Raw genomic sequence first — 12,997 nt, 5'->3', positions numbered from 1 at the left:
AATCCCCAAACTCAAAACTACTGCAATTAGTTAATTACCTCAATCCATCACTGTTGAATCCCCATAAGCCCCAAATGAATCTCGACAATACCTGCTTCTGCAACTCTACTTAACCTGTCCATTTAAGTGTAAATGAGTGAGTTCCTATGAGAAGAAGAAGAAGAAGAAGAAGAAAGGAAACCAAAAAAAAAAAAAAAGTAGAAGAGACATGGCAAGAAACTGATAATACCTTTCAGATCGAAGAAGCATGGGAAGAAGAAAGTGGTAACAATGGCAAACAAGGGAGGAGGAGGAGGGGAGGAGGAAAAAGAAACTACAAAGGTAGGTGAAAAGGACAAGTCTATTGCACTAAGAAAAGGAGGTTAGAAGCATCTAGCCGTTTCCGCAGTTCCTTTATCACTTTATTTTCTTTTTTGGGGTTGAAAAGGTGAAAATTCTTTCATGAAAGAACATCAATGGAGGGAATTAAGATTCCTCTCCAGTCCCACTTAGTTGCAGGAAACTTGTCCTCAACATGTAAGTGTGGCTAGGAATTTGAAGACTTTTTTTTTTGCAGTTTTGATAGAAAGAAGTTTCATACGGAACTGCATCGTTACAGAGAGCTGAAGGCATATGTCACAAAAAGCCAAAAAAGCCAAAAAAACAACAAACCAAGCTTCACTTCATTCGGTATCATTGTACGTAAAGATTATGAGAAGCAATTCTCAGACTCTTCTGATCTCACTGACCATCAGCGAACGTAATTAGGCTTACAGTCCCGTAATCGAAATCCTTTTTTTTTGTTTTTCCTTTCTCAATTACTGACAATTGAGAGGAGACTATAAAAAGATGGGATTGTGGAGTAAAAGTTGAAATGAAGTAAAAGTATTTCACATCTACCCTAAAACATAACTTACCTTGATAACGAAAATTTTATGATCCAATGATTCAATCCATCGTGTCATACATTCCGTCTTTTGTAATCAGATTGTGTATTGACTGACGGACCCAAATAATCATTATTACATAATCTACTTAAATTTTTTTTTTTTTTTTTTTTTGTGGGTAGAATCTACTTAAATCTCTTACTATAGTAAGGGAAAGAGAACAGTACCTAAGTACAATGGGCCAAGCCCCCGGGGATTTTTGTCTTTCCATTAGAACACAGTGGTCATTTGGTTCAGCCTTGTGTCTAGGTGGAGGGGTCGTAACGTTCTTTCTCCTTTGTAGAAATTATACTTAGGGTAAGAGATTGATGCCTAGTTGTGTAGCTCCTGCACCAACGTAGAGTCAATGAGAGCATGCGCAAGGGGATATACATGGAAGGAATTTTTTATTTTCACATGTTTGTATTTAGAGGCTACGTAACTAGAAAGATATATACTTGGTTGCATGGCCCCTATGCCTTGACACAGGAGCGGATGAATTTACTGTTCCTCCCTCCATGAAATCAAATATCTGATCTATGTTGATGTTGTTGCATGTACTATCATTGGCTCTGCGCTAGTGTAGGGACTACACACCCAGACAACAATCTCTTGCCCTTCCTTCGTTTTAAATCAAAATGATTTTGATTGTAAAATGCAAAATAGTAAAGCAAAATTTAATAGGAAGAAAGTTCTCTTTGGGGGGGTGTATCGCCCATGCCAAGACATAGGGGGTGAAATGACCACCCCGCCCCCATGATGCACGGGCTTTGGGTCCACACTCCCCCCCCCCCCCCACAAAGAACACCGACCCAAATTTAAAACTAGGTTTAGAATGTTTTAGAGTTAGTTTCTTTGGAGAAGCTTTCCAACACGTACAGTGTGGGGGGGAACCTACAAACTACATCAATAGATATTTTGAAAAAGGTATTATTTATTTGAGACCTATATTTTTAGAAATAAATTTAAAATTAATAAAAAAAAAACTCATGTGAGAAGAAAATTACTCTCCAACAATGTAGCAAATTCCCTCCCCCTTATTTTTTTGGTGTGTAATCAAAAAATTTGAATAATGAAAGGAATAATATTCTTACATAACCACAACCTTTATCTAAGAAGACAAGCAAAACCATAAAAAGAAAACAAAAACAAGGAACCTTTCGAGATAAGCATTAGGAGAAAATTCCAGAAACCCCTAACATGGCTATTGAGGACATGGTTCGTAATCCAGGGATCGATCAAGGCCGATATTGATCCAATATCAATCTGAATCGGCCAAAAATGACAAAAATCCATGTTTTGCTGGATTGCTTTTGGTATCAATCAAAAATTTTAAAAATCAGTAAGGATTGGTCAAAAATATTTAAAAAAATTCAAAAAATCAGTGAACACCTCCCCCCCCCCCCCCCCCACCCCCAACAAAAAAAAACACATAGGATGGGATCGGATCAAATGATCCAGCCGCAAAGACAGATCCAGGGAGCGATCCACTAATACCTTACCGGATCGATCATTAATCAGGATTGGTCTGGACCGATACTGATCTGATTCCGTGATTTTTAATAAATTTGATCTGATTCCTCAAACCATGATTGAGGATGAACGAGGAATAGTGCTATTCAACTTAGTATTACTATAGATTCCAAAACCGTCCTTTAAAGAAAAACATCTTCAAGGCAATCCAGATACAAAAGACGATAGCTGGCTGACTGCCAATAATAATACCCTCTGAATTCATAAAAGATGATGCAATTAAGGATATAAGACAAGGTCATAGATGGCATCCACAGGGAATAGTCCCTCCACTTTGCTCCTCCCTTGGACACATCAAGACAATCCATCACTCTGCTATGCTCCTTCTCTCTTGGGTACTACAAATAGAATCAAGGGAATACAAGAGAACATATACTCACTGAGGAGAAGATATATTTTCAAACAACTTATTACATAATGAAAATAAAGAAGTACACATCAAGGTAGAAATCTAATGTCAAGGAACCACCCTACTAGGATTAGAGCATCTAGTTTCTACTTCAAATGAGATTTGGCCTCATATGAAGTTAAAATTGTAATATTTCTTTTTTGATTGGTTGAGCATAGTCATGTTTCTTGTATATCTAAAATCGGATTGGTAAGTGTTGACTGCTGTGGAATTGGCTCGCTCCATCCAATAGTGGAAAGTGATATCATATGGATATTGGACTGAGATTTAGCACACCTTAATTGGTATGAAAATATTGCACAATGTGGACCTAACTATCATATCCTTTAATGGGAAAGAAAACTTTTATTTCTTTTTATAGTGTTGGTCCCCGACCCTCACTCTATATATAGTCGACACTGGCCCATTAAGTGAACGACTTTAAAAACCCTAAAGTAGAGAAGAGGGTAGACAAGACCGACGGCGACCATTACAGCTGAGCGGAGATGTTCGTGCAGCCATTGTTCCTCGATGATGGATCTAGGTATGCCGAAACTTGTCTCCGTAATTATTTGTTGTATGCCTATTGAATCTCCATGTCCTACTGTATCCGTGTATTTTCTATCAAAAATATCTAACATGATATTTAAATCTTCTATTATTCTTCTCAACTCAAATATGATCATATGATACAAAATTACTCCTACCCACATGAGTAATATGTACCACCCCTTGAATGATTTTTCTAACCCAATCAAAATCCCCAAGCCATTGCCTAGTTTTTCTAGAAACAAAAAAGACAAATATAGCAAGATAAGGTAATATCCCATAATCTCATAAAAAATGAGCATTCAAAATAAAGATGTTCCAAAGATTCAGCAAAAGCCCAACAAAGCACGCAAGAAGATGAACTTACAATAATTCTATCCTTCAAAAATAATTGAGTAGGAATAGACTTAGTACATAATCTCTGCAAATTTAAAAGAGTCTCTTGGAATGGTAGAGAAAGACTAAACTATGTCTCTCCAGTTCACTTCAGAGGCTTTGAATCGAATAAGATTATACGCTTATTTGAAAGAAAAGTTCCCATTAACCATTGGAGTTGTTAAGACTCATTTGGTGGTAATCTGATATGATTCCATTGAGAAATAAGAAGAATAAATATACAAAGATAAGGAGTGATTCACTCCATAAGAAAGGAAAGAAATAAAAGAATTCCTACCTACCTATTCTGTAGTTTACATAAAATGACAATATTAATACAACATTATAAACATGTGTGATAATGAGTCAAAACTCATGTATATCGTTAACAGTCCCCCTCAAGGTGGAGCATGACGGTCACGAATGCCCAGCTTGGACCGTAAATGTAAAAATTGAGGACGCCCGAGAGACTTGGTGAACAGGTCGGCAAGCTGGTCTAATGACGAAATCTTGAGGGTGCATATGAGATCCTGTTGTAATTTCTCACGCACGACATGGCAATCGAGCTCAATGTGTTTGGTGCGTTCGTGGTAAACAGGGTTAGCAGCAATATGAAGGGTTGCTTGATTGCCGCAATAGAGGGGAATGCGCACCGGAGGAGGTAGACCTAGATCACGTAAGAGATACGTGAGCCAGGTGAGTTCGCAAGTAGTAACAGCCATGGCGCGGTATTCGGCCTCCGCGGAAGAACAAGATAGAGTGACCTGTTTCTTTGTCTTCCAAGATATGGGAACAGAGCCAAGAAAGATGCAATAGCCAGTTGTGGAACGATGAGTCATCGGGCAACTAGCCCAGTCTGAGTCGCAGTAAGCACTACGTTCAAGAGCATTCTTGGCAGGGATGAGGAGACCTTGACCTGGAGTACCCTTCAAATATCTAAGTAACCGGTGTGCAGCGTCAAGGTGCGGCTGACGGGGTTGATGCATGAATTGGCTTAAAATATTGATAGTATGTACAATATCCGGCCTTGTGATTGTGAGATATATTAAGCGACCAACCAACCGTCGATAAGGAGCTGGGTCATTGAGAATGGGCCCCGATGCATCTGAAATTTTTAAATTCTGCTCCATTGGAAAATCAGCAGGCCGACATCCAATGAGACCACAATCATCCAAAATATCCAATGTATATTTCCTCTGGCAGAGATAGAGACCGTGCTGAGAACGGGCAACTTCTATGCCAAGGAAATATTTGAGAACCCCAATGTCCTTTGTATGAAACTGGGTGCAGATGCGGTCCTTGACGTCCTGAAGTAAGGTGGCATCAAACCCGATAATGATGATGTCATCCACATAAACGAGTACAAAAACTGACGCGGGTGCCCGATGTAGAAAAAATAAGGAATGATCAGCCTCGGATTGGGTAAAATCGAAACTAATCAGGGCAGTAGATAGCTTAGAGAACCAATTGCGGGAGACATGTTTAAGACCATATAGAGACCGCTGCAATTTGCTAACCATATTGTCCCCTTTGCGCCGATAACTAGGTGGGGGCTGCAATGTAAACATCTTCAGTAAGATCCCCGTTTAGGAAAGCATTGTGGACATCGAGCTGCCTAATAGGCCAAGCATTTGCAACGACAACAGTAAGTAGAACACAGACGGTTACTAGCTTGGCAACCGGTGCAAAAGTGTCATGGTAATCGACCCCTTCAACTTGGTTGTAGCCCTTGGCAACAAGGCGGGCTTTGTATCACTCAATTGAACCATTGGGCTTCCGTTTAATTTTGAAGACCCATTTTGAACCAATAGCGCGCTTACCAGTTGGAAGTGGGACAAGGGACCAAGTTTGATTGGCTGTAAGAGCATTAATTTTGGATTCCATGAAAGTGCGCCATTCCGGAAATTTCATGGCTTCTACAAAAGTGGTAGGCTCAGAGGTAGCAGTTAGAGCAGTGAGAAAAGATCTGTGAGTATTAGAAAAACGGTTGTAACATAAGGAATGAGCAAGAGGGTGAACCGTACTTGAACCAACCACTGAAGATGGTGTTGCTTGGGCAAGTGAGAGATAGTAATCTTTCAGATAGCTCGGTTTCTTTGGGATTCGAGTCGGATGGGTGGGGGTGGTGAGGGAGGTGTTCAAGGGGTTGGATTGCGAAGGCTCCAGGGTTAGGGGGTGGGTTCGGTTCAGGGTTTTGAGCATCAGGTGTGGCGTGGGGGGGTCACCCGGAATGGGTGGTGGGGGGGTTTCAGCATGATCAGGAATGGGTAAAGGCAAAACCGAGGAGGGTGTTGTGGTGGGGTTTGATTGGAGATGGAAGGGAAAAATGGATACATGAAAAACTACATCTCGAGAAACATAAATTTTTTGTGAAGTGAGGTCATAAATCTTGTAAAACTTTTGTCCATGAAGGTACCCAACAAAAATTCCCGGTAAGGCGCGTTGGTCAAATTTGTGGTGAATTGAAGTATTACGCCCAAAACAAAGACACTCAAATACTTTGAGGTGGGAGAGGGTGGGTTTCTTGTGAAAAAGAAGCCCATGGGGTGTACGCCCTTGAAGCACAGAGGTGGGTAACCGGTTTATGAGATAGCAAGCGGTGAGGACACAGTCGCCCCAAAATTCGAGGGGTAGACCACTTTGAAAGCGAAGGGCATGGGCAACAGCCAAAATGTGACAGTGTTTACGCTCCACAATGCCATTTTGTTGAGGAGTATAAACACAACTTGATTCTTGAAGTACCCAAAGTGATGTGAAATAGGCAAAGGTGTCTTTGTTAAAAAATTCACGCGCATTGTCAGAGCGTATTTTTCGAATGGAGGCATCAAATTGAGTTTTCACCATGAGAAAAAAAGACCGAATTAAATAATTCACCTCAGTTTTGTGGTTCATGAGAAATACCCGAGTGGTGCGAGTGTGATCATCAACAATGGTCAAAAAAGAATGTGCCCCAGAGTGGGTGGGGGTGGGATAAGGGCCCCAAACATCAACATGTATAAGATCAAAACGAGATGTAGTAGATATCATGCTTGAATTAAAAGGCAATCGTGCTTGTTTAGCAAGGGGACAAACAGTGAATACATGCTTAGGTAAAAAGGAAACTGAATTATTTAAATGTTTCAAATAAGAAAATAAAGAGGGAGACGGATGACTGAGTCTCCAATGCCAAAGGTCGAACTGGGGTGAGCTAGTGGTAGAAGCTATCGAAACCAAGGGATCCAAGAAGTATAAACCACCATGTCGGTTATCCGTCACAAAAATCATCTTCGTCCGTCGGTCCTGAAAAATACAAGAATCAGGCAAGAAAGTGAGAATGCAATCAGAGGAGGCAGTAAGCTAGCTAACAGATAAAAGATTATAAGTGAACGATGGGACGTATAAAACATCAGTAAGGTGCAATTTGGGAGAAATAAAAACGGTTCCAATATGGGTGACTAGGGCTATCGACCCATTGGGAAGCCTAATGGTAGAGAGCGATGGTTGGGAGGTTAAAAAAAAATTCAGATCTGAAACCATGTGATATGTGGCTCCAGTGTTGATAATCCAAAAAGACGGGGAAGGCAAGGCCATTAAGGCTGTACCTGCAATGTGGGCTAGTAGGTACCAGTAGGAAGGAGGGATAGGACGGAGCTGCCGTAGCTGATCGGCAGTGAGGGAACCCGTGGGGGCAGTAGAAGCCTGGTCCGATGATTGGGAGAGATGGGCAGCAGGGCAAGCGGGTGGGGCGCACGCTGGTGCAGCAGTGCGCATTCCAGACTTGTTGCACGGGGTCCAATTGGCCGGGTACCCATGTTGTTTGAAACACCGGGAGTCAGAATGTCCATTAATATTGCAAAAATTGCAGTGATAACGGGGTCGTTCAAGGCGGGTGGTAGACTGCTGAGCAGCCATGGCAACCTGGTCCTGGGCAGGTGAGCGCGAGCTTTGCAAAGAATGTTGGTGTTCCTCCTGAAGGAGCAGCGAATACGCCTTGACCATGGTGGGTAGGGGATCCATCAGAAGGATCTGACTACGAACCGCCGAGAACGAATCGTTTAGGTCTTGAAGAAAATCAATCAATGCATCCGTTTCCACAAAGGAGTGGAGTGTAGTCATGGCAGCACAGGTGCATGTAGGCAACGATCGGTAGGCAGGGAGTTCATCGCGAAGGGCCTTCAATGTGGTATAGTACTTGGAAATAGAATCAGTTCCCTGTGAAAGGTTGGAGATGGAGCGCCGTATCTCGAAGATATGGGGTGCATTCTATTGAGAAAAACGTCCAGATAGGTCTTCCCAAACGGCATGAGCATTGGTGCTCCAAAAGATACTGTTGGCAATGGAAGGAATGGTTGAATGGATCAACCATGATGTGACCATGGAGTTGTAGCATTTCCAGGCTGGTAGATCATCAGAGTCATCGGCCGGTTGTGGGAGAGAATCGTCGATGAAACAGATTTTGTTTTTTGCTTGAAGGGCCATGGTGATTGCGCGACTCCATGTCAAAAAGTTGTCGCCGTTGAGAAGTTGGGTGACCAGCGGCATGCCGGGATGGTCGGAATTATGAAGGAAATATGGGGAGGTGGGATCAGAGGCTGCCGGAGCCATTAGAGATGCTCAGGACCGGTATTAGGCTGATACCATGTTAAGACTCATTTGGTGGTAATCTGATATGATTCCATTGAGAAATAAGAAGAATAAATATACAAAGACAAGGAGTGATTCACTCCATAAGAAAGGAAAGAAATAAAAGAATTCCTACCTACCTATTTTGTAGTTTACATAAAATGACAATACTAATACAACATTATAAACATGTGTGATAATGAGTCAGCACTCATGTATATCGTTAACAGGAGTTATAAACAATAAAAGAATCTCATATATTCTTAAGATTAGAATCACAGACAGAATACTCTCCCCAACCATTTTCCGACAGAGCATTTGATACTGAATCATTTCTCTAAATACAAGAGCTTTGATAACAAAAGTTTTCATTTTAGTATTAATTGGATTTCACTTTCCTTCCCTTTATTTCTCTTTCAACCAAACAAGCCTAAGGATTTTGTAAACCTCATAAATTCCTGAGGGACAGTGTTCACATATTCAATACAAATACAGTATACAGGATCTTTGGGCATCAGAACTAAGGGTGTCAATTGTGATGGTTCCTAATCAGTTCCGGTCCCAAGGGTCCACCCTAGAATCGTTGCATTTATTAAACGGTTTCTAAACCAGGATCCGGTCCTTTTCTAAAAGTAAGATGGTCCCGTCCCAATTCCCTAATGGTTCTTGGCACCCAAAATCTCAAATAAGACTGATGCAAGGAGCGGAAAGGTTGGACCGAGAGAGTGAATTAATTGCACAAACACAAAGTTTGCAAATGTGGACAAAACGATAAAATGAAGAATAAAATTAAAAAAATAAAATAAAAGGGATAACTATGGGCTAAAACACTTCTCTTCAAGGATGTGTAGTAACACCAAGGGGTTACAATCTTTTCAAGAAGAAATTTCCATCAGATACTGTAATCCAAATCAACTTGTCATACCTACTTGAAATTAAGACATTATTGTTGATGATGTTGTCTCGTACATCCTGATTATAAATGAGATCTAAGGTTGCCTAATCCCAAGAACCATCTTCAAAAAGCACATCCTTAATACGAATGTCAAGGTGAACATTGAGGGAGCCATCCAAATAGTCTATGAGAGGACCCACTCCAAGCCAGTCATCTAACCAAAATAGCACATCGCCTTGTCCAATCAACTACCTTGGTTTTGAGAGAATAAATTCTCTAAAATCTAATGATCTCCTCCATGTTTTTTATCCCATCTTGCTTCCCATAGCGAAAATAATATGAGTCCCCTTTAGAAACTTGGCTTTAAAGAATGAACACCATAGAGACTTTTCTGAAAGAATGTGCCATAAACCTTTAAGTCACATGGATAACTTTAAATCTTCTAGAGATCTTAAACCCAAACCACCCTCTTGCAAGGGCCTACAGATCTTTCGCCAACTCACCCAGTGATGCCGCTTGCCAAATTCTAAAGCACCCCATAAAAGTCTGAACGAAAAGAATAAAATCTTTTCATCATCATACGAGTAATCTCCAAGCTGGATAATATATGAATTAACATAGATGCTAGCATATGCTTTAGAAGGATTAACCTCCCTGCTGATGTTAGCAGCCTTCCCTTCCAACCTGACGCCTTGTTTCTTACCTTCGCCAATATATCATCAAAGAATGAGACCTTAGCCTACCAGTATAAAGAAGAGCTCCCAAGTAGGTAATCTATAAAGATTTTCTAATAAACCCGGTTATCTCCAATCATCCTAATCCGAGCATCAGAAATTTTAAATCTACTGACATAGCAACTTTTATGTCGATTGACAAGCTGACCTAAATAGCTTTCATTCCCGCTAATAAAACCCATGATCTACTTCAGAGAAGATTTGAGCCCTTTAAAAAATATAATGATGTCATCAGCAAAAAGACTATGGGAGATACAAGAGCACCCTCTAGGAAGATGAAAGTAGGTGGTGTTGCCTTCTACGACCAAAGCGTTCAGGCCCCTTCTCAACACCTCTTCTGCCAAAATAAAGAGACTAGGAGATAAGGGATCTCCTTGACGTAGACCGCTAGAAGACTTGAAGAAACTTGTGGGTCCAGAATCCATCACCACTGAAAAACAACAATTTTTCAAAGATTTCTTGATCAAGCCAATCCAATGTCTACTAAAATCAAACATGGAGAGGACATCTAAAAAAAAGTTCCATTCCAAACGGTCATAGGCCTTGGCCATGTCCAACTTCAACACCACATTTCCACCTCTAGTCTTCCTACTTATATCTTGTACCATCTCTTGAACCAGAGCAATATTATCATGAATGCACCTCCCTTGAACAAACGCTCCTTGTCCCTGTAGAGTTAACACAGGAAGAAGAGTTGTCAACCAAAAAGAAATAATCTTTGCAATAAAAAAACTGCAAAGACTGATAGGTCCAAAATCGGACATATACTCTGGATTATCCTTCTTGGGGATAAGAATTAGATGAGAAGACGTGAAGCTCCCTAGCAAGAAACCCCCTACAAAAAAACCCTACCATCACCGCCCATACATCAACCCCCACAATATCCCAACATGATGTAAAAATATACCCAGTGAATCCATCCGGATCCGGTGCACTATCCGTAGAAAGAGAAAAAACAGCACTTTCAACCTCTTCCATAGATGGGGCTAAAACAAGGTGGGCATTACATTTGTCAGTGACCACAGAGGGGATGACATCAAGTGAACTTGTGTCCCATACACTAGGTTCCAAAGAGAAAATCTCGACAAAATATTTCACCACTTCTGCAGTCACCCCTTCCAATAATCCAATCACTATTACTATTTTTAATTTTCTCCACGCTATTCCTTTTACGTTTGACACTGACCATAGCATGGAAAAATTTAGTGTTTCTCTCCCCTTCCTGAAGCCATTTCACCCTCAACTTCTCTTTTCAGAAGATTTCCTCTTGGAGGAGGGTATATAGAAGCCCGTTTCAAGCATCTCTAAGATGGTTAATGGAGTCTTCGCAAGGATTTAAATCATAATCCACTTCCGTACGATAAACTTCATCCTCAGCATTTTTGACATTTTGGTGAATATTTCCAAATTCCTCCTTGTTCCAACACTTCAAACGAACTTGTAATACATCATACGTCCTTCACAAAACATTTAAAGTCTGGGTGAGAAATCAACATTTGTTGACATTTAAAGGAAGAAGGTCTGTTAGCGGCAGAGACATCCACTTCTAACCAAAGCAGAGATGGTTTGAACATGTTCTATTAAGGTGATGAACCCGGCTAATTTGAAATTGGCCAGACCAGAGACTGTTACAAAGCACCTTGTCCAGCCTTGCTTAATTTATTGGGAAATTATCAGCGCCACCCCCTAACGTTTGCCTATATTTTAAGGCACACCCACTAACTACCATAATATCAACCATTACCCATTTTTGAACGGTGTTAACATATGATATTTCTTTGACCAATATACCCTTTATTGTAAAAACATAAAAAAACCTATCCCTAAACAAATTTCCTATTTTACCCTCCCCATCTCATCCTCCACCTCAACTTCCGCCCCCACTCATTTTCAGCCACCGCGGCCCTGCTACGCAACCTCCACTCCCACTCCCCACTGCTCTCCCCTACCACCACCCATCCCTACCACTCGCTCCCATCCCTAAACAGAACAATAGGAACAAAAACAGTAACGACCAACAACCGAAAGCAAAACCAGAAAACCACTTCCACGATTCTGGTTCCAGACCAGACAACTTTCTTAGAAGGTTTCTACTTGGGGCAGAGACGCATCTCTCATAAAAAACGAGTATTACCTCTGCTGCTCGGTTCAAAAGGTTTAATTAAGAAACCTAAATTTGTTAGAGTTATTATCCAATGTCTTTATTCCCTGGGCTATAAAAAGTCAGCATCTCAATTGGAATCTGAATCTGGAATTTCTTATAAATCATGGAATTCATAGCATACTGCTTCCATTAATATATGGATGCTATGGGCACCCACCCAGAAGTGCACACACTCAATTAACATGTCATGCAGGTATTTGCTATTGAGAGACAAATGTTACAAATACACCAAATTCTTAATGCGAATTGGAATGACTGTATCACCACTTTTGTTGCACTTGAGGATTTGGTAGAAGAAATTCAAGCTTCAGCTTCTTAATCTTCAGGTAGTTTATCCTGGAGTGCTTGAACCATGGAAGCAATGTGGGGCTGGGCTCGGAGGTGGGAACGATGAGAAGGAGCAGACCATTAACCAGTTGTTGACGGAGATGGACGGCTTCTCCGGCAACAGTGGCATAATCATGCTTGCTGTTACTGACAGGCCTGTTGTTCTTGATGCAAATTTTGCTAGTGCCCGACAGAGGGTGAGGAGGAGGTGGAAGGGGTAAAATAGGGTATGATGAACATTTCAACCATATAAAGCTGCTGATTCTCCCATCTAATCAGTACTACAGAGACGTATCTCTCATCGACAACGAGTATTAAATGAATCAGAAACGAAGCTCAGGCGAGAAATTACTGGGATCTGAACTGACGGAGGAGCAGAGCTAGGGCTTCAACAGAAACTCAAAAGTGAAGTAGAAGAAGACAAGGCAACCAAGGAAGCTTCATTATTTCTCTCTCCATCTCACCACTTCTAATGACTTGTTTTAAAAAATATGGCTTGCTCTGTAAGGTTTGTTTACAGAGGAG

General features: G+C 41.0%; 1 protein-coding gene across 1 annotated transcript; it reads right to left on the bottom strand.

Moving 5' to 3' along the window:
* Positions 1 to 4,148: 4,148 nt before the first annotated feature.
* On the bottom strand, positions 4,149 to 5,318 carry LOC122665692 (uncharacterized mitochondrial protein AtMg00810-like). The gene has a single exon (XM_043861844.1). The coding sequence runs from the start codon at positions 5,316 to 5,318 to the stop codon at positions 4,149 to 4,151; it is 1,170 nt and encodes a 389-aa protein (XP_043717779.1).
* Positions 5,319 to 12,997: the final 7,679 nt, after the last annotated feature.

The sequence above is a fragment of the Telopea speciosissima genome, chromosome 6 (assembly GCF_018873765.1).
Source record: "Telopea speciosissima isolate NSW1024214 ecotype Mountain lineage chromosome 6, Tspe_v1, whole genome shotgun sequence".
In the NCBI taxonomy this organism is placed as follows: Eukaryota; Viridiplantae; Streptophyta; class Magnoliopsida; order Proteales; family Proteaceae; genus Telopea; species Telopea speciosissima.
This window is presented reverse-complemented; position numbering and strand designations above follow the sequence as displayed.